Source organism: Odocoileus virginianus, chromosome 22 (genome assembly GCF_023699985.2).
Source record: "Odocoileus virginianus isolate 20LAN1187 ecotype Illinois chromosome 22, Ovbor_1.2, whole genome shotgun sequence".
Lineage (NCBI taxonomy): Eukaryota > Metazoa > Chordata > Mammalia > Artiodactyla > Cervidae > Odocoileus > Odocoileus virginianus.
This window is the reverse complement of record NC_069695.1, coordinates 20,532,551-20,552,222: the sequence shown is the minus strand read 5'-3', so window position 1 is coordinate 20,552,222 and position 19,672 is coordinate 20,532,551. Positions and strand designations below refer to the sequence as shown.

At 42.3% G+C, this 19,672-nt stretch overlaps 1 protein-coding gene across 11 annotated transcripts in view; it reads right to left on the bottom strand.

Annotated features, from left to right (window-relative positions):
- DLGAP1 (DLG associated protein 1) overlaps positions 1 to 19,672 on the bottom strand; it is a 760,977-nt gene that overhangs the window by 38,735 nt on the left and 702,570 nt on the right. For 7 of the 11 annotated variants that reach the window (XM_070452694.1, XM_070452695.1, XM_020888591.2 and 4 more), the window contains 2 exons: positions 16,701 to 17,074; positions 10,663 to 10,754 (listed from right to left, as the gene is read on the bottom strand). In XM_070452694.1, the coding sequence (XP_070308795.1) occupies positions 10,663 to 10,754; positions 16,701 to 17,074 (466 nt within the window). The remainder of the gene's footprint in view (positions 1 to 10,662; positions 10,755 to 16,700; positions 17,075 to 19,672) is intronic. The other 4 variants (XM_070452696.1, XM_070452698.1, XM_020888593.2 and 1 more) reach the window with 1 other exon arrangement.

Genomic DNA, 19,672 nt, shown 5'->3' with positions numbered 1-19,672 from the left:
GGACAAGCATCAGGGCATGAATTCGATCATATAGAATTGCTAACTGCAGGGGAAATGTTTGAAGTACATTTAAAAAATTAGGATGATTTTCTCTTATCTTTAAAGAAAAGATGGTATAATTGCTTTCTTGAGACTTTACTCTTTAGAGAGATTGATTCATGTTATATATAATATAATGTAATATCCTTCCTTATCTCTGATAATTTTTCTTACTCCGAAGGCTCCTCTGTCTGAAATTAATATAGCAGCTCCTGCTTTTTTTTTGTTTTGTTTTTGCTTTTTTTTTTAAACTTTATTTTTGGCTGCGCTGGGTCTTCATTGCTGCTTGAGGGCTTCTCTCTAGTTGCTTCAAGCAGAGGCTACTCTCTAGTTGCGGTGCACAGGCTTTTCATTGTGGCTTCTCTTGTTGTGGAGCATGGGCTCTAGGCATGCAGGCTTCAGTAGTTGTGGTGCACGGACTTAGTTGTTCCGTGGCAGTGTGGGATCTTCCTAGACCAGGAATTGAACCTGTGTCCTCTGCATTGGTAGGCAGATTCTTAACCACTGGACCACCAGAGAAGTTCACTCCTGCTTTCTTTTGACTAGTATTAATACAGTATGGACCTAATAGAAGCAGAAGATATTAAAAAGAGGTGGCAATAATACACAGAAGAACTATACAAAAAGGATCTTCATGACCCAGATAACCACGATGATGTGATCACTCACCTAGAGCCAGACATATTGGAATGTGAAGTCAAGTGGGCCTTAGGAAGCATCATTACAAACAAAGCTAGTGGAGGTGATAGAATTCCAACTGAGCTATTTCAAATCCTAAAAGGTGATGCTGTGAAAGTGCTGTGCTCAATATGCCAACAAATTTGGAAAACTCGGCAGTGGCCACAGGACTGGAAAAGGTCAGTTTTCATTCCAATCCCAAAGAAAGGCAATGACAAAGAATGCTCAAGCTACCACACAATTGCATTCATCTCTCAACACTAGCAAAGTAATGCTCAAAATTCACCAAGCCAGGCTTCAACAGTACATGAACCATGAACTTCCATATATTCAAGCTGGACTTAGAAAAGGCAGAGGAACCAGAGATCAAATTGGCAACATCCATTGGATCATCAAAAAAATGAGAGTTCCAGAAAAGTATCTATTTCTGCTTTATTGATTATGCTAAAGCCTTTGACTGTGTGAATCACAACACATTGTGGAAAATTCTTAAAGAGATGGGAATACCAAACCACCTTACATGCCTCTTGAGAACTCTGTGTGCAGGTCAAGAAGGAATAGTTAGAACTGGACATGGACCAACAGACTGGTTCCAAATTGGGAAAGGAGTATGTCAAGACTGTATATTGTCACTCTGCTTATTCAACTTATATGCAGAGTACATCATGTGAAATGCCGGCTGGATGAAGCACAAACTGGAATTAAGATTGCCAGGAGAAATATCAGTAACCTCAGATATGCAGATGACACCACCCTTATGGCAGAAAGCGAAGAACTAAAGAGCCTCTTGATGAAAGTGAAAGAGGAGAGTGAAAAAGCTGGCTTACAACTCAACATTCAGAAAACTAAGATCATGGCATCTGGTCCCATCACTTCATGGCAAACAGATGGGGAAACAATGGAAACAGTGACAGACTTTATTTTTTGGGCTCCAAAATCACTGCAGATGGTGACTGCAGCCATGATACTAAAAGATGCTTGCTCCTTGGAAGAAAAGCTATGACCAACCTAGATGGCATATTAAAAAGCAGAGATGTTACTTTACCAACAGAGGTCCGTCTAGTCAAAGCTATAGTTTTTCCAGTAGTCATGTATGGATGTGAGAGTTGGACCATCAAGAAAGCTGAATGCCAAAGAATTGATGCTTTTGAACTGTGGTGTTGGAGAAGACTCTTGAGAGTCCCTTGGACTTTAAGGAGATCAAACCGGTTAATCCTAAAGCAATCCTGAATATTCATTGGAAGACTGATGCTGAAGCTGAAACTTAATAATTTGGCCACCTGATGTGAAGAACTGACTCATTGGAAAAGACCCTGATGCTGGGAAAGACTGAAGACAGGAGGAGAAGGGGACAACAGAGGATGAGATGGTTGAATGGCATCACTGAGTCGACGGACATGAGCTTGAGCAAGCTCCAAGAGTTGGTGATGGATAGGAAAGCCCGGTGTGCGGCAGTCCATGGGGTCTCAAAGGTCGGACACAATTGAGTGACTGAACTGAACTGAACTGAATGCAGTATATTTTTCTCTATCACCTTACTTTTAAACTGTCTTTATATTTAACATGGATTTCTTATAGAAAACACAAAGTTGGGTATTATTTTTTATGCATTCTGACAACCTCTCTCTTCTAATTGATGTATTTAGACCACCGACAAAATGATTATTGATATAGTTGGATTAGTATTTACGAGATTTCCGTTTCCTTGTCCTCTGTTCCTATTTTTGTCTTCTGCATATTTCCCTCTTAGCATATATGTTATACTTTCTTGTTTTTACTCTTTTTAGTGGTTGCCTTAGTAGATTTACAACTGGTCCAAGTTCATTTTCAAATAATACTATATCGCTTCAAGAGTGTTGAACATACTTTATAATAATTAAGTAGCCCTAATCTTACTTCTCATCCTTTGTATTATTGCTGTCATTCAATTTACTTCTACTAAAGAGTATAAAATATTCATATATATTGTTCCTATTATTATTTTGAACAAAGTATTACCTGTTAGATCCATTAAGAATAAGACAAAGAAGTTTTTATTTTACTTTCATTTATTCTCTGATGCTCTTCCTTTCTTCATGGAGATCTGAGTTTCTGGCTTATATAATTTTCTTTCTCTCTGAAGAACTTTTAACATTTCTTACAAGTTGGATCTACACATTTACAAATTTCCTCAATTTTTGTTTGTCTGAGAAAGTTTTTATCTTTTCTTGTCTTTTGAAGGATAGTTTCACAGCATACAGGATTCTAGGTTGGTGTTTTTATCTTTCAATATTAAATATTTCACTCTATTTGCTTCTTACTAGTATGGTTTTTGAGGAAAAGTCACACACAATCCTTATTTTGCTCTTCCATAAGAAAAATGTCTTCCTTCTGGCTTTTTTCAGGATTTTTTCCATTGGTTTTCTTTGAATATAGCATGCCTAGCTGTGATGAATTGGGCATTTATCCTGCTTGGCCTTCTGTGAGCTTCCTGGATCTGTGGTTTGGTGTCTGACACTAATTTGGGGCCGTTCTCAGTCACTGTTGGTTCAAATATCGCTTCTGTTCCTTTTTCTCTTTTCCTTCTGGTGTTCTCATTATGTACGTTAAACCTTATATAATTGCCTCATTATTCTTGGATATTTTGTTGTGATTTTTTTTTCAGGGTTGTTTTTTTCCCTCTTTGCTTCCAGTTTGGGGAGTTTCTGTTGTTGCATCCTCAAGCTCAGAGGTTCTTTCCTCATCTGTAGCTCATCTGTAGCTAATAAGCCCATCAAAAGCATTCTTCATTTCTGGTAGTGTTTCTGATCCCTAGCATTTGTTTTTTATTCTTTCTTAGAGTTTCCATCTCTCTGCTAACATTGTTCATTTATTTTTATATGCTGTCTACTCTTTCCATTATGGTCCTTAACGTTTTAATTATGGTTTAAAAAATACCTGGTCTGATATGTCCAACATTGTTATAGGTGCCTCTGGGTTAATGCTTGTTCAATCTTAACAAGTTGTATTTTTACCTTTTAGTATACCTTGTTAGGGTTTCCCTGGTGGCTTAGCTGGTGAAGAATCTGCCTGCAATGTGGGAGACCTGGGTTTGATCCCTAGGTTGGGAAGATCCCCTGGAGAAGGGAATGACTTGTAAATTTACTATGCCTTGTAAATCATTGTTGAAAGATGGACATGATGTAGTGGCTAAAAGGAACTGTGGTGCATAATAAGTGAAGTGAAGTGAAAGTTGCTTAGTTGTGTCTGACTCTTTGTGACCCCATGGACTATACAGTCCATGGAATTCTCCAGGCCAGAATACTGGAGTGGGTAGACTTTCCCTTTACCAGGGGATCTTCCCAACCCAGGGATCAAACCTAGGTTTCCCACATTGCAGGCAGATTCTTTACTAGTTGAGCCACAAGGAAAGCCCAAGCATACTGGAGTGGGTAGCCTATCCCTTCTCCAGCGGATCTTCCTGACCCAGGAATTGAACCGGGGGTCTCCTACATTGCAGGTGGATTCTCTACCAGCTGAGCTATCAGGGAAGCCCATGGTGAGTAATAGGTGTTTAGTAAATGCAATGGTAAGGTGAGTGGTGAGGGGAAGCATTTTCTAGCCCTATGATTAGGTCAGTCAATGAGCCTGTGCCCTTGGACAGTGAATTTCAGCAGTATTTCTCATCCTCTTCCCCTCCCCACTGTGGTACAAGTTTGCAAGAGGGGGCTGAGGTTAGGCATTTCCCTTCTCTCTTCTCATTAGAAACCCAATAGATTAGGCTCTGGGCTTCCCGGGTGGCTTAGCGGTAATGAGTCTGCCTGCCTGCCAATTCAGGAGACATGGGTTTGATCCCTAGGTTAGGAAGATCCCCTGGAGAAGGAAATGGCAACCCACTCCAGTATTCTTGCCTGGAGAATCTTATGGACAGAGGATCCTGGTGGGCTGCAGTCTGTGGGGTCCCAAAGAGTTGAACCCAACTGAGCAACTGAGCAACAACAAGATTAGGCTCTGGTAAGTTAGTTTCTCGCGCAGGCAGAGCTTTTTAGGAACAGAACGCTCTGGTATATTTCAGAATGGTTCCTTTCCCCCTCTTTCTTCCAGAAGCACAGGGTGGGGATGGGGCTCTTCTCTGCTTTTTACTGTGAGGACTTGGTAGAGCTTCTGCAGGTAAAACTCATGAACTATGGAAGCTCCCCCGTAACTGGGTCCCCATTAAGTTTTTAACTCTCAAACTTGTCCTCACTGAGCTGCCAGCAGTTCATAAATCACTGTTCAGGTTTTCCTGTCCTGGCACTGGTTCCCGTGGGGCTTTCTTTTGTGGGTTTCTACTCCAGCAAAAACAAGACCGGGAGGTGACATGGCTCAGACCATGAACTCCTTATTGCCAAATTCAGACTTAAATTGAAGAAAGTGGGGAAAACCACGAGACCATTCAGGTATGACCTAAATCAAATCCCTTATGATTATACAGTGGAAGTGAGAAATAGATTTAAGGGACTAGATCTGATAGACAGAGTGCCCGATGAACTATGGACGGAAGTTCATGCCATTGTACAGGAGACAGGGATTAAGACCATCCCCAAGAAAAAGGAATGCAAAAAAGCAAAATGGGTGTCTGAGGAGGCCTTACAAATAGCTCTGAGAAGAAGAGAAGCGAAAAGCAAAGGAGAAAAGGAAAGATTATACCCATTTGAATGCAGAGTTCCAAAGAATAGCAAGGAGAGCTAAGAAAGCCTTCTTCAGCGATCAATGCAAAGAAATAGAGGAAAACAATAGAATAGGAAAGACTAGAGATCTCTTCAAGAAAATTATAGAGATACCAAGGGAACATATCATGCAAAGATGGACTCAATAAAGACAGAAATGATATGGACCTAACAGAAGCAGAAGATACTAAGCAGAGGTGGCAATAATAACATAGAAGAACTATATAAAAAAGATCTTCATGACCCAGGTAATCACAGTGGTGTGAACACTCACCTAGAGCCAGACATACTGGAATGTGAAGTCAAGTGGGCCTTAGGAAGCATTGCTATGAACAAAGCTAGTGGAGGTGATGGAATTCCAGCTGAGCTATTTCAAATCCTAAAAGATGATGCTGTGAAAGTGCTGTGCTCAATATGCCAACAAATTTGGAAAACTCAGCAGTGGCCACAGGACTGGAAAAGGTCAGTTTTCATTCCAATCCCAAAGAAAGGCAATGCCAAAGAATGCTCAAACTACCACACAATTTCACTCATCTCACACGCTAGTAAAGTAATGCTCAAAATTCTCCAAGCCAGGCTTCAACAATATGTGAACCATGAACTTCCAGATGTTCAAGCTGGTTTTATTTATTTATTTATTTTTCAAGCTGGTTTTAGAAAAGGCAGAGGAACCAGAGATCAAACTGCCAACATCCAGTGGATCATTGAAAAAGCAAGAGAGTTCCAGAAAAACATCTATTTCTGCTTTATTGACTATGCCAAAGCCTTTGACTGTGTGGATCACAATAAACTGTGGAAAATTCTGAAAGAGATGGGAATACCAGACCACCTGACCTGCCTCTTGAGAAACCTGTATGCAGGTTAGGAAGCAACAGTTAGAACTGGACATGGAACAACAGAATGGTTCCAAATCGGGAAAGGAGTACGTCAAGGCTGTATATTGTCACCCTGCTTATTTAACTTATATGCAGAGTACATCATGAGAAATGCTGGGCTGGATGAAGCACAAACTGGAATCAAGATTGCCGGGAGAAACATCAATAACCTCAGAGCATGCAGATGACACCACCCTTATGGCAGAAACTGAAGAAGAATTAAAGAGCCTCTTGATGAAAGTGAAAGAGGAGAGTGAAAAAGTTGGCTTAAAACTCAACATTCAGAAAACTAAGAGCATGGCATCCGTTCCTATCACTTCATGGCAAATAGATGGGGAAACCGTGGAAACAGTGGCTGACTTTACTTTTTTGGGCCCCAAAATCACTATGGTGATTGCAGTGACTTCTGCCATGAAATTAAAAGACACTTACTCCTTGGAAGGAACATATGACCAACCTAGATAGCATAATAAAAAGCAGAGACATTACTTTGTCAACAAAGGTCCTTCTAGTCAAGGCTATGGTTTTTCCAGTAGTCATGTGGGGATGTGAGAGTTGGATTATAAAGAAAGCTGAGCGCTGAAGAAGTTGATGCTTTTGAAACATGTTGGAGAAGATTCTTGAGAGTCCCTTGGACTACAAGAATATCAAGCCATTCAATCCTAAAGAAAATCAGTCCTGAATATTCATTGGAAGGACTGATGCTAAAGCTGAAACTCCAACACTTCGGCCACCTGATGCAAAGAGCTGACTCACTGGAAAAGACCCCAATGCTGGGAAAGATTGAGGGCAGGAGGAGAAGGGGATGACAGAGCATGAGATGGTTGGATGGCATCACCGACTCAATGGACATGAGTTTGAGTAAACTCTGGGAGTTGGTGATGGACAGGGAGGCCTGGCGTGCTGTCGTTCATGGGGTTGCAAAGAGTCGGACACGACTGAGTGACTGAACTGAACTCCACTAAGTTGTGATTCTCTGTGTGTCTGTCTGTCTCTTTGGTTCTTAGAGCAGTAATTTGCCCTGTGGCTTCACATCTCTGCCTGGTTTAAGAAGAATTGTTGATTTTTCAGTTTGAAAATTTTTTACTTGTTAAGACAGAGTGATGACTTCTAAGCTCTTTACCTGCTGGACCAGAAACTGCCTGTTATCTTCTTTTTACATATAAAGAAACCAAGGCACAAAGAAGTTTAATAATTTGATCAAAGCCTCCCAGCTAGTATGTGGTAGTGCCAGGATTCGAATCTCGGTGCTTTAGCCCAGGAATCTGTGCCCTTAACCATCATTGAGGAGAACAAGCAAGTTGCGCCAGTGGGGGAAGGAGAATGTGTTTTCTTACCATGAGATCTTTTATATCTCCTAAGTTTACATTTTCTTTTGAATTTTTTTTTTTTTTTTTTGGCCATGGCTTGTGGCATGCCATCTAGTTCCCAGATCAGGGATTGAACCCATGTCCCCTGTGTTGGGAGCTCAAAGTCTTAACCACTAATACCACCAGCAAAGTCATTACCTTTTTTTCAAAACATTTTCTAAAACTGTGAAAGGAACATGTGCCAGAAGGGTTGGTTTGAAAATGATGATTACTGTAACTTGAAGTAGATGTAATAATTAAACATTTTAGAGTAAAGGGGGGAAAAATTCACTCCTAAATCTACAATTTTTACAGATTACATTTCAGTCCTTGTCCATCTTTGTGAATATTATATGTGGGTATTATGTCCTCTTTTTCACTTAACATTGTACCATGGGAATTTCTCCCATGTTTCCATATCTTCTTTACAAATCATATTTAATAGCTGTATAATAGCCTGTCTTGGCGATGTGCTATAATTTACAAAAGCATTCTTGTTTTGCTTGACATTTGATAACTGATATATATTTTTTTACAATAATAGATAATGTTCCACAGTTGTTTCCCTTTCACTGAGTGATTTCATTCAGGATAGCCTCATGAGAGGAATTACTGGGTCAATGTATCTGGATAGATGTATAATTATCACCAATTTTTGTCATATTAATTTCTAGAGGGACTGTACCAATTATCTGGGCTTCCAGCATTGTATAATTATATCAAATATAATAATATAAAAGGTTATATGTACATATATGGAAAATCTTTTAGATGCAAGGGTAGTGTCAAACTAAGAGACTGTAAAATAAGACTCCTTCCATGAACTGAAACATGGCTTATTCTCAGATTTAAGTTTATGTTACATGGGGCCTTGCATATAGGAGACATTCCATAGAATTTTTTTTTTTGGATGTGGACCATTTTTAAAGTCTTTATTGAAGTTGTTTCAATATTGCTTCCATTTTATGTTTTGGTTTTTTGGCCTTGAGGCATGTGGGATCTTAACTCCCTGACCAGGGATCAAACCCACACCCACTCTTTTAGAAGCTGAAGTCTTAACCACTGGACTGCCAGGGAAGTCCCTATAGATATTTATTGATTGGATAGATGATGAGTGGATGGATGAATGACATCCAAGTGATTTCTCCTAATTAACACTTAAAAAGTTAGTGACAAAGTTGAAATGATTTTCTGACTTAGGATATAGAGTTCTTTCACCTACAATAACTTCATTGTTACCCCATCCAGTCAGCAGTTACTGTAAACTTAGTATATGAAAAGCATGGTCTGGAAGCTGAGGGTTCTGTGTTATCAGTAAACATAGTCCCATCCATCATGGTCCTCACAGTTTGACTGGGAAACTCACCTACCTCTCCAGAACAAATCCTCATTATAAAATGAAGATGCTGACCTCAGAAGTTCCCTTCAGCTTCTGGATTCAGTGATCTTCTCAGACTAAATTTCTTACTTCTGGATACTAAGACTCTTTAAGCATATTTTGAAGAGCAATCTAAAAGGACTTTCTTGGTGGTCCAGTGGTTGAGAGTCCACTTGCCAAAGCAGGGGACACGGGTTCTAGCCCTGGTCCGGGAAGATTGCACATGTGGCAGGGCAACTAAACCTGTGTTTTCCACAACTGCTGAGCTCCTTCGGAAGCCTGTGCGCCTCAGAACTTGTGCTCTGAAGCAAGCAGCCGCCACAATGAGAAGCCCTCGTCCCGCAGCTAGAGACAGCCTGTGTGCAGCAAGGAAGACCCAGTGCAGCCAAAAATAAATAAGTAAATCAAAATATTTTAAAAATCTAGCTTTTTTTTTTTTTTTTTTAAAGAGCAACCTAAAGAAACTAGTGATTCTGTGTAATGACAGGAAGTCTTCTTCCTACTCCTCATTTGTTCTTTCAGTCATCATTCTTTGAGCACATGCTAAACATGAGCCACTATTTAGTTCTATAAATAAGAAAGAAAAAAAAGAGAAAGTCGTCTTCTCCTAAAACGTCTTATCCTCTAAGATGGGAAAGCTTTCTGAAGAGGAGTAGTTTGGGAACACAGCAGAACTTCACACAGTGCTTGTACGTATGTGTGAACGGGATGTGCTTGTTCTGCTGTCAGGGAGGGGAGAGGCTCCCCTTTGCTCCTCTCCGAGTTCCTGAGGCTGGACCAATCATAACATTGACACGAGACAGATTTACAGGAGAAAAAGAAAAATTTAATTTGTGTGCACAGAGGTCGCAGAGAAATGGAACCTAAGAAGTGGCCAAAGCAAATAGCCTTTTACTTTGTAGACAAAGAAGCAATAAATTTGAGAGGGACTGACAGGACAAAGGAACAGGTTTGGGTGTTTAATTAGTAAGGAATTTAAGCAGAGTTTGGACTTGGGTAGTGATTTAATGAAGAAACAACAAACGCGCAGGCTTCTCAGCCCTGAATCCTGTCTCTGGTGATAACAATATCTTTCCAGCTCCCAATACAAGAAGGGCATCTTTCATGTGGAGGATTTATTTCCTGCTTTCAGGGATTCTAGAAAGGGTAAAGGTATCATTCTTTGCATTGACTGTTCCTTAAGTAATTTTAATTCAAACTAATCATCATGCTATTGAGGCCTATTTTGGGCCCCAATGCTACTATTCTGGGACTTCCCAGGTAGCACTAGTGGTAAGGAACCCACTTTCCAGTGCAGGAGACTTAAGAGATTCAGGTTCAATACCTGGGTCAGGAAGATCCCCTGGAGGAGGGCATGGCAACCCACTCCAGTATTCTTGCCTGGAGAATCCCATGGACAGAGGAGCCTGGCTGGCTATAGCCCATAGTGTTGCAAAGAGTGGGGCACGACGGAAGCAACTTAGCATGCACTACTATTCTAGCTAAAATGTAAATAAAATGGTCTCTAGTAATAAAGCAGAGAAAGGAACAGCTAATACTGACTTAGGCTTACCCTCTAATGCTCCCAGAAGCTAATGGGAATTATCACTGAATATTGAAGGTTTATCATGGAGAAAAATACTTGTATTTTTGTACTTGCCAACATCAAGATGAAAGAGGATGAATGGTACACTCACCATTTCTCTTCTTCTACTTGCACTCCTACGGACTGGAACTTACTGGGTGCTTTATTTCCCCCTGTCTTGTCAGGTTCTTCAGCATCATCCACCTGAAGAAATAGCCACAAGTAGAGGTGCTCTATTTTAGTCATCTTGCTTGAAAAACAAAGTCTCATTTCATTAGAAACATCTGTAGTATTACTGGAATGTTTGGTGATATGTTCAATATTTGTGTATTTGATGAACCACATCACTACATAATTAGCGTGTACTTTGACTCTGCTGATCTTAGTAAAATGCAGTTTTGTTCACTCCTAAGTTGCCCAATAAATGTCTGATTCCTGCAGAGATTTGTTAGGATGTACTTACTTGTGAGCACTATATTAGGAGGAAGTACCTCATGGGATGGCCTTCCCTGATAGCTCAGATGGTAAAGAATCCACCTGTAATGCAGGAGACCCTGGTTTAGTCCCTGGGTTGGGAAGATCCTCTGGAGAAGGGATAGGCTACCCAGTATGCTTGGGCTTCCCTTGTGGCTCAACTAGTAAAGAATCTACCTGTAATGAGGGAGACCTGGGCTTGATCCTGGGTTGGGAAGATCCCCTGGAGAAGGGAAAGGCTACCCACTCCAGTATTCTGGCCTGGAGAATTCCATGGACTACAGTCCATGGGGTCACAAAGAGTCGGACATGACTGAGCGACTTTCACTTTCACCTCATGGGATTGTGCTTTTTAAAGTTTTGAATTTGCACATAACAAAATACAAAAGAAGGAAGAAATTTCACTTATTGTAGTTAGAATTGTTGATACTGGGATATTCAGCTATAAACTTATTAAGATAAACTGTAGAGTACTTCATTTTTTTCCCCCTTAAACTAAGGAATTAGCTTTGGATATCATTCCATAGCTTCTAAATAGCTATGGTATGTTATAATTCATGTAGAAAATGTATCTAAATATAACTGATAGTTTAACCCACATTTGAAACAAATTTTGCTACTATTCAGAGCAATTAGTTTTATTCATCTTTTTTCTTAATAAATTATTTCTTTTCTAAATATAAAAACAATTTAATGTAAGTCTTATAAAACTAAAACACAACTACTGAGTCTGAGAGCCACAACTAGTGAAGTCCATGTGCCTAAAGTCTGTGCTCTGCAACAAGAGAAGCCACTGCAAGGAGAAGCCCACACATTGCAACTAGAGAAAGCCCACAAGGAGCAACAATGACCCAGTACAACCATAAAAAAAAAAAAAAAGAACCAGGATGAGCCACGCCCTGAGAAAAGGAGAAAGAAAGGAAGCAGGGGTCCGAGGATGGGAGAGGAAGCTGCTGTTTCCTGTCCTAAGCTCGCCCCCACATCCAGACGCATAGCTTATTTGCATCAAAGTGTTGTCATCTTCTCAAGCTTTAGTCATTGCCAGTAAATTTATCTCTGACTTTAATCCCCTTAGATCCAAATATTGACAAACGTCACCTCTCTCATATAGTGTGTGGGGTAATCTATTTAAACTTTTGAAGAAACACTTAAAATTTTGAAATATGTTGCAGGATTAATTAAATCTCTGTCCTGAAAAAAACTAAGAAAGCCATGGCAGATGATACAATTTTAGCATTGTTTGGATAATCATCATCTTAAAGGAGGATGGGCTTCCCTGGTGGCTCAGCTGGTAAAGAATCCACCCGAAATGCAAGAGACCTGGGTTTAATCCCTGGGTTGGGAAGATCCCCTGGAGAAGGGAACGGCTACCCACTCCAGTATTCTGGCCTGGAGAATTCCATAAACTGTATAGTCCATGGGGTCACAAAGGGTCAGACACGGCTGAGTGGCTTTCACTTCACTTCAAGTTATTATCACTGTTAAGTTTCTTGCCCATTCCCTGGTGGCTCAAATGGTAAAGAATCTGCCTGCAATGCAGGGGACGTGGGGTCGATCCCTGGGTTGGGAAGATCCCCTGGAGGAGGAAATGGCAACCCAGTCCAGTATTTTGCTTGGGAAATCTCATGGACAGAGGAGCCTGGCAGGCTACAGTCCTTGGGGTGGCAAAGAGTCAGACATGACTGAGTGACTAATACTTAAAGGAGGATAATACTAATAATAACAATTAAGCCCAATATTTATTGAGCCCTTAGTATGCCAGGCACTATGCTTTGAACTTTACATATATTGTACCCATCAGTTTATATTATAACCTATAAAGTACCAATGCAACAGCAACTATTATTATTCTTATTTTCCAGATGAGGAAACTATTAAGTAATTGGCCTAAGTTCATACAGGTTGTGAAATAAATGATTATAATGTTAACTATTAGATATAGATTAAATTTAAAATGTTGGAAAAGATTTGAGAATTCTGACCCTAAAAAGGTAAAACTGTGAGGAGTCCGAGGACCTAGTAATAATCTCACATATTTGAGGGATTCAGATTTAAGTTGGATTGCAGTGTAATGAAATTTGGTGACTATTTTGTAGCCTAAATTGTAATTTACTTGTTGTTGTTCAGTCGCTAAGTCATGTCCGATTCTTTGCAACCCCATGGACTGCAGCACACTAGGCTTCCCTGTATTCCACAATCTTCTGGAGTTTGTTCATGTCCATTGAGTCAGTGATGCTATCTATCTCATCCTCTGCCACCCTCTTTTCCTTTTGCCTTCTATTATTATTCTTCATCAAAGAAGCTGCATCACATGGTCACATTAAATGTGAAGGCGTAGAGATCTTCCTGATGGTCCAGTGGTTTAGACTTCAAGCTGTCAATGAAGGGGCCTGGGTTTGATCCCTGGTTGGGGAAGTAAGATCCTTCATGCCATGTGGCATAGCCAAAAGATTAAAAAAAAAAAAATTAATTAATTAAAAATAAATGTGAAGGTACAATCTAGGCTCTGTCAACACAAGATGTGTGACCTTGGGTTCTCATTTCTGGGGAATTGGTGATCATACCACATATACCAGAAGGCTGCTGGCACATGTAGGGGCTGGATGAGACAACTATATAAAGTGTGCAGCCCTCTCATATAATTTCTGTAGCTGTGAACAAAGATTTGCAGAAGAGCAAGAACAATTCTTTGGCTCACTAAAATATCCAGATATTCAAGAAGCAGTGCAATCTCTGAAATAAAGTCTTTGTTCTCAATATTTTTTGTGAATTTCAGAGTAGTTCCATCTTACTGGCTAATAATAATAATACAAGTTGGATGTCATGTAGTGCATGGATGCTTTATTATTTGGAGAGTTACCTAACCAACCAGTGGACCTGGGAGGTGATAAAGATAGAAGCTTTTAAATAAAGTGAACAATAAGACTGATAAATAGTTACCTTTAAATTATATTGTTAAGTAAAAAAGGCAAGATATAGACTAGTGAGATGTATATGCTGCTAATATTTGGGTTAAAAAAAAGGGTATAAATAAAACATATATGTGGTTGACTATGCGCAAAATAGGGATTCCCTGGTAGCTCAGCTGGTAAAGAATCTGCCTGCAATGCAGAGGCCCCAGTTCGATTCCTGGGTCGGGAAGATCGCCTGGAGGAAGGGATGGGCTGCCCACTTCAGTATTCTGGGGCTTCCCTGGTGGCTCAGACGTAAAGAATCTGCCTGCAGTGCCTGAGACCTGGGTTCAATCCCTGGGTTAGGAGGATCCCCTGGAGTAGGGCATGGCAACCCACTCCAGTATTCTTGCCTGGAGAATCCCCATGGACAGAGGAATCTGGTGGGCTATAGTCCACAGGGTCACAAAGAGTCAGACATGACTGAGTGACTAAGCACGTGTGCAAAATAACCCTGCAGGGAGATGCAAATATTGGTAATATTAATTCTCTCCAGAAAGGAGAACTGACTGGTTATTCCTTCTCCCCTGGAGAAGGAAATGGCAACCCAGTCCAATATTCTGGCCTGGGAAATCCCCTGGACAGAGGAACCTGGCTGGCTACAGTCCATGGGGTCGCAAACAGTTGGACACGACTTAGCAACTAAACGAACAACAACAGCAAAATGGACATAATATAAAATTCTCCATATTAACCTGTTTTAAGTGTCCATTTCCAGTGGCATTAGGTACATCCACATTGTTGCACTACCAGCAGCATTATCCATCCCCAGAATCTTTTTTCATCATCCCTAACTGAAAACCTCACAGAAAGCTGCATTCTGTAAACTCAGCCCTCCAAATAACCCTAGGTGGGCTATATTAGAAAACAGACCCCGGAAGATGAAATAATTTGCCTGGGACAACACGGAGGAGGGACCTCTGCTCTTCCCCACTCCTCAGAATCCTCTGGGCGGTGAGAGGGAATCAGCTCCTGGGATGTGGTTGGGGCGAGGGTGGGTGGAGGCTGGCTCCAGACCCGGTCTCCTGCTAGGTCATCTGGTCCCAAGCCACCCGCGCTACAAGTTCTTTTAGGAAGCGACAGCTCGTGCCATGGTAACCTGTAGGTTACATAAAAGCATTTGACTCGTTGCTACCAGAGAAAGTCTAATTGCCCTTTCAAAGTGGACGCTGCAGAGTGGATGGTGAACATCCATCATCGCTGTGAAAACGTACCCCATGCCTGCTCTCAGATGTGCCCTAGAGTTGGTTTAGCATGGACAGATTTATTGGCTGCCATGTCAGGAAGTTATTATTCAAAGGGCACCTGCATAATGGTACAGCACAACAAAAACAGGGGAAAGAATGACTCCTCTACATGGATGGAAGGAACCTTCCAGCAGAGTAAGCCAAGCTGAACCAATCTACCAACCAAGAATCAGTCCGATCTTATCACCTGGCAACAGAAAACAGTGACCTGAACTGAGAAGCCTGCCAGAGTATCCACCTTTTTAATGACACGCATGATTAAGTAACCCACAATCACACTGACCCTGGTGCACATTCTTCTCTCATGATGCTGTGATGTGAGTTATTGCTTTCCATGCCGTCCATTCCTTTTGGTTTCACTGGTCATCACTCCCACGTCTGTGCGAAGTAGTTCACATTTTTGTTCTCATGTGGTTACTCAGTAGTATCAAACACACCGTAACACCACCCAGCAACCCAGGTTTTTCTTGGATGCCCACTCTTTTTTTGAGACTTAAAATGTGCCTCAGGAATTGAGGGCACTTCATGTTTGATATTGCGTCCATGTTTGTTTAATTATCATCCCCTTGTCTCACAACATTCAATTTGAAGAACAAAAATAAAAACAGCTAACCAACTATTCTTCAATTTTTAAAAAAATGGAATATTTTGGGGGAAAAATTGCTAATAATGTCTATAGACAAACACTTTCATAATTTTTTTAAATCACTTTTTTTTTTTTTGGCCACGTGGCTTACAAAATCTTAGTTCTCTGACCAAGGTTTGAACCTGCACCCGTGGCAGTGAAATCGTGGAGTCCTAACCACTGGACCACCAGGGAACTCCCTAAAATTACATTTAACTTAGGGGAGTCCAGAGCCAATAATTTGAGAGTCTGGTTCTACAATAGCTACATCATCCAAAATGGCAAGAGAGCAGATCTTCTGGGAAAACAAAAAGTTTACATTTCTTGATTTTGGGTTCCTATTTCAAAGGACAGAAAGTGAAGTTGTTGGGACTTCCCTTGTGGTCCAGTGGTTAAGAATCTGCCTGCCAATGCAGGGAACATGGGTTGGATCCCTGGTCCGGGAAGATTCCACATGCTATGGAGCAACTAAGCCCATACACAACTGAGCCCATGATTCCCAACAAGAGAGGCTACCGCAATGAGAAGCCCTCACGCGGCAAATGGAGAGTAGTCCCTGCTCACTGCAGCTAGAGAAAGCCTGTGCGCAGCAACAAAGACCAGGGCAGCCAAAAATAACTTGCTAAGTCATGCCCGACTCTTCGCAACCCCATGGACTATTACAGTCCATGGAGTTCTCCAGGCCAGAATACTGGAGTGGATAGCTGTTCCTTCCCCAGGGGATCTTCCCAACCCAGGGATCGAACCCAAGTCTCCCTCATTGCAGGCAGATTCTTTACCAGCTGAGCCACCAGGGAAACTCCCCCAAATATAACTAATTAATTAATTTTTTTTAAGAAAGGGAGGCTGTTACCTGGATCCCAATGGACAGGCATCGGTTTTTCTTGAAGTGGTCCTTCTTCCTGTCTTCTGCAGTGACGGTGGCCAAGGCTGTGGTGGTGGTGACGGTGGCAGCGTTGTTGCCCATGTGTTGACTCGCAGGGCCGTGGATCTGGGCATTGGCGGCTTCGATGGCGGCTGTCAGAGCCTTCATACTGTCCAGGCTCTCCGTGGAGTTGCTCAGTCCAGACTGGCTGATAATATCCCCTCGCTGGCCCTGTCCGTCCATGTAGGCGTCCTGGGCTGACTCTGTGCTACTCTGGGCTGTGATAGAAATGAAAGGTTTCGTGGTAGTTCTGGGTGGGACTGGAGGTGGTGTCTTCTTATATGTTGTAATGCAAGATGACACTGGAAGACAGCGAAAACAAAGACACTGATTTCTGCATGGGTTTTAACTGCTGATACTGTAACTGACACCCATTGGATATCAGGGCCCACGAAACACATCAAGACATTGAACGTGAAAGCAGGTCTGTCGATAGACTAAGGTCCCTGCTTAGGGGGCAGATGTGGGCCTCCTCCAAGGTGACACCCCCCGCAAGACTGAAGGAGAAAGAGACTGAAAAACACCGATCTCTGAGATGGAAGTTTCTGAAATGGAGATTAATATGAACCGACATAAAACAGACAGGACTGGCCATCTGTAGAAATCTTCCCAGGCAACAGGGAACCCTGAGAAATAATGAGTAACACGGATGAGGCCAGGGGCAGTCTGCCTTCTCGGGAAAATATTAACCGCAGCTAACGCTGAACAAAGTAGCTCATGGAGAAGATTCTGGTGGTTCATAAAGAACATTGGAAAAAAAAAAAAAAAAGAACATTGGAAAAAAGAAGAAAGCAAAGAGGTTGTAAGCCTGTGTGTTCTAACCCTGAGAACAGGGCAAAGTGCTGGTGGAGGGGGGTTTGGACGGGAAAGGAGAGAGGGCTGGGGAGGGGGTGAGCTGAGCACACTGTCATAACCTCCTGCAACTTGTGTTCAGCTGCACTCAGTTCCTCCTCCCTTTCTTCCTGCCTTTCTTTTCCTTTGTCTTCCCTCCCTCCCTCCTCCTTTCCTTCCTTCCCTTTTCTGGGTATGTGCTCACTATATAAACTTTTGTTCTGAGTTGTGGTGGTGTTTCTGAGAGGGATGACGCTGCACATCCATCTCCTATTAGAAAATATGTAAAATATTGTAAAAGTGCACCCGCTAGTGGGAGATCAGGCTTCCATAGTGGTCAAGTGTCTGCCTGAGATGCAGGAGACTCGGGCTCGATCCCTAGGTCAGGAAGATTCCCTGGAGAAGGAAATGGCAACCCACCGTAGTAGTCCTGCCTGGACAATCCATGGATGGAGGAGCCCGTAGGCTATAGTACATGGGGTCGCAAAGAGTTGGACATGACTGAGCGACTTAAATCTCACTTTCACTTAGTGGGAGATCAGCCCTCTGGCAGCCTATAGGAGCGCACTCCCTGAAGCGCTGTCCCTCAGTGGGTGTGATCAGCACGGGTGCCTGAGTCTGTGCAGCCGCCAGTCCTTCCCTGCAAGCATCTGAGGGTGACCCCTTGGTCTTGAGGAAGCTGGATACACTGTTCTCAGCCTTGCATGTATGGAGCATGATGGAGGAAAACACAGAAATGAAGGAAGTTTGGAAGTGGGAACTAGCCCCTTGGTAAAGAACGAGTCCTTAAACAGCTTTCCATAGACCCCTTAAAAATGGTTCAGACTACTGTGTTTCCATCGCTTTCTCCCCCACCTCATCCCCAGCCCCACCCCCAGCCTTTCCCTTTGGGACTGTCGTTAACACTCACAGCAAATGCCAGCTAGTTACCCATGGTTCTAGCTGCCACTTGGGCCATCTAGTTGAATGAAATACTTGCTTCAATATTCAGGGTGTCTCTTGAGGTCACTAAAAAAAATGTCCTGTGATGAACAGTGAACAGGAAGATTGATTTTCTCTGTCCTGCTGCCCTGAGATTTGGCGTAATTTCCTAACCCATAAAAGACAGGGACAGAGATGCTTGACTACCTCCTAGGGGTTGTCTGAGAATTGAAGGAAGAGGAAAGCACAGATGTCACAGTTCAGTATCACGTGTGCTCTGAGAGCGGGGGCAATGAGAATAACAGACATGTGGCCACTGATTAGTTACCTGGGGCTGGCAGAGGCTCCCCCGGGAGAACCTTCCATCCCAGCTCTGCGTGACTCACACATCTTTACATTTGAACACAGCTCAGCAGTCTGCACTCCATCCTCGGCAGTTTTTAGCTAAGATGCCTGAGAGATAGCAGGGCCAGCAGAGGCTCACGGTGGCCAGTGGAGGCAGAGCTGGAGCAGGGCTAGGCTGGGCTCAGGTTCCCCGCGAGCACAGGGAAACGAAGGGATGCAGACAGGTGCATGGTTGATGGCTCCCCTTACTCGACTGAGTTTCCTGCACTGTAACCACAAGGGAGCTACCTTCCGACTCGCAGGAAGTTTGGAGGGGACAACGCTCAGTGTCACTTACTCATCTGCAGACCACAGTGGGTGGGACAGGGAGTGGCCATCATTAGGGCGTGTGTGTTACTCAGTTGTGTCTGACTCTTTGAAACCCCGTGGACTATTAACTTGCCAGGTTCCTCTGTTCATGAGATTCTCCAGGCAAGAATACTGGGGTGGGTTGCCATTTCCTTCTCCAGGGGATCTTCCAGACCCAGGGATCGAACCAGTGTCTCCCGCATTGCAGGTGGATTTTTTACCGCCTGAGTCACCATCTGATCTAGGAAACTAGATTATCTTGGGATTTCTACAGTGTGAACTCATTATTTTGTTCAAAATGGGCTCTCCACACATTCGGCTCACTGATACACCAACAAAATGAAATGCCACCTTCCAACATCAGATGCCTGATATTCTGAATAATCTTTTGATTGCTTGTCAGCTAGCCCCAGTTTCCTTTCAGCATGGATAATCAAAACAGGATAATACAGCCA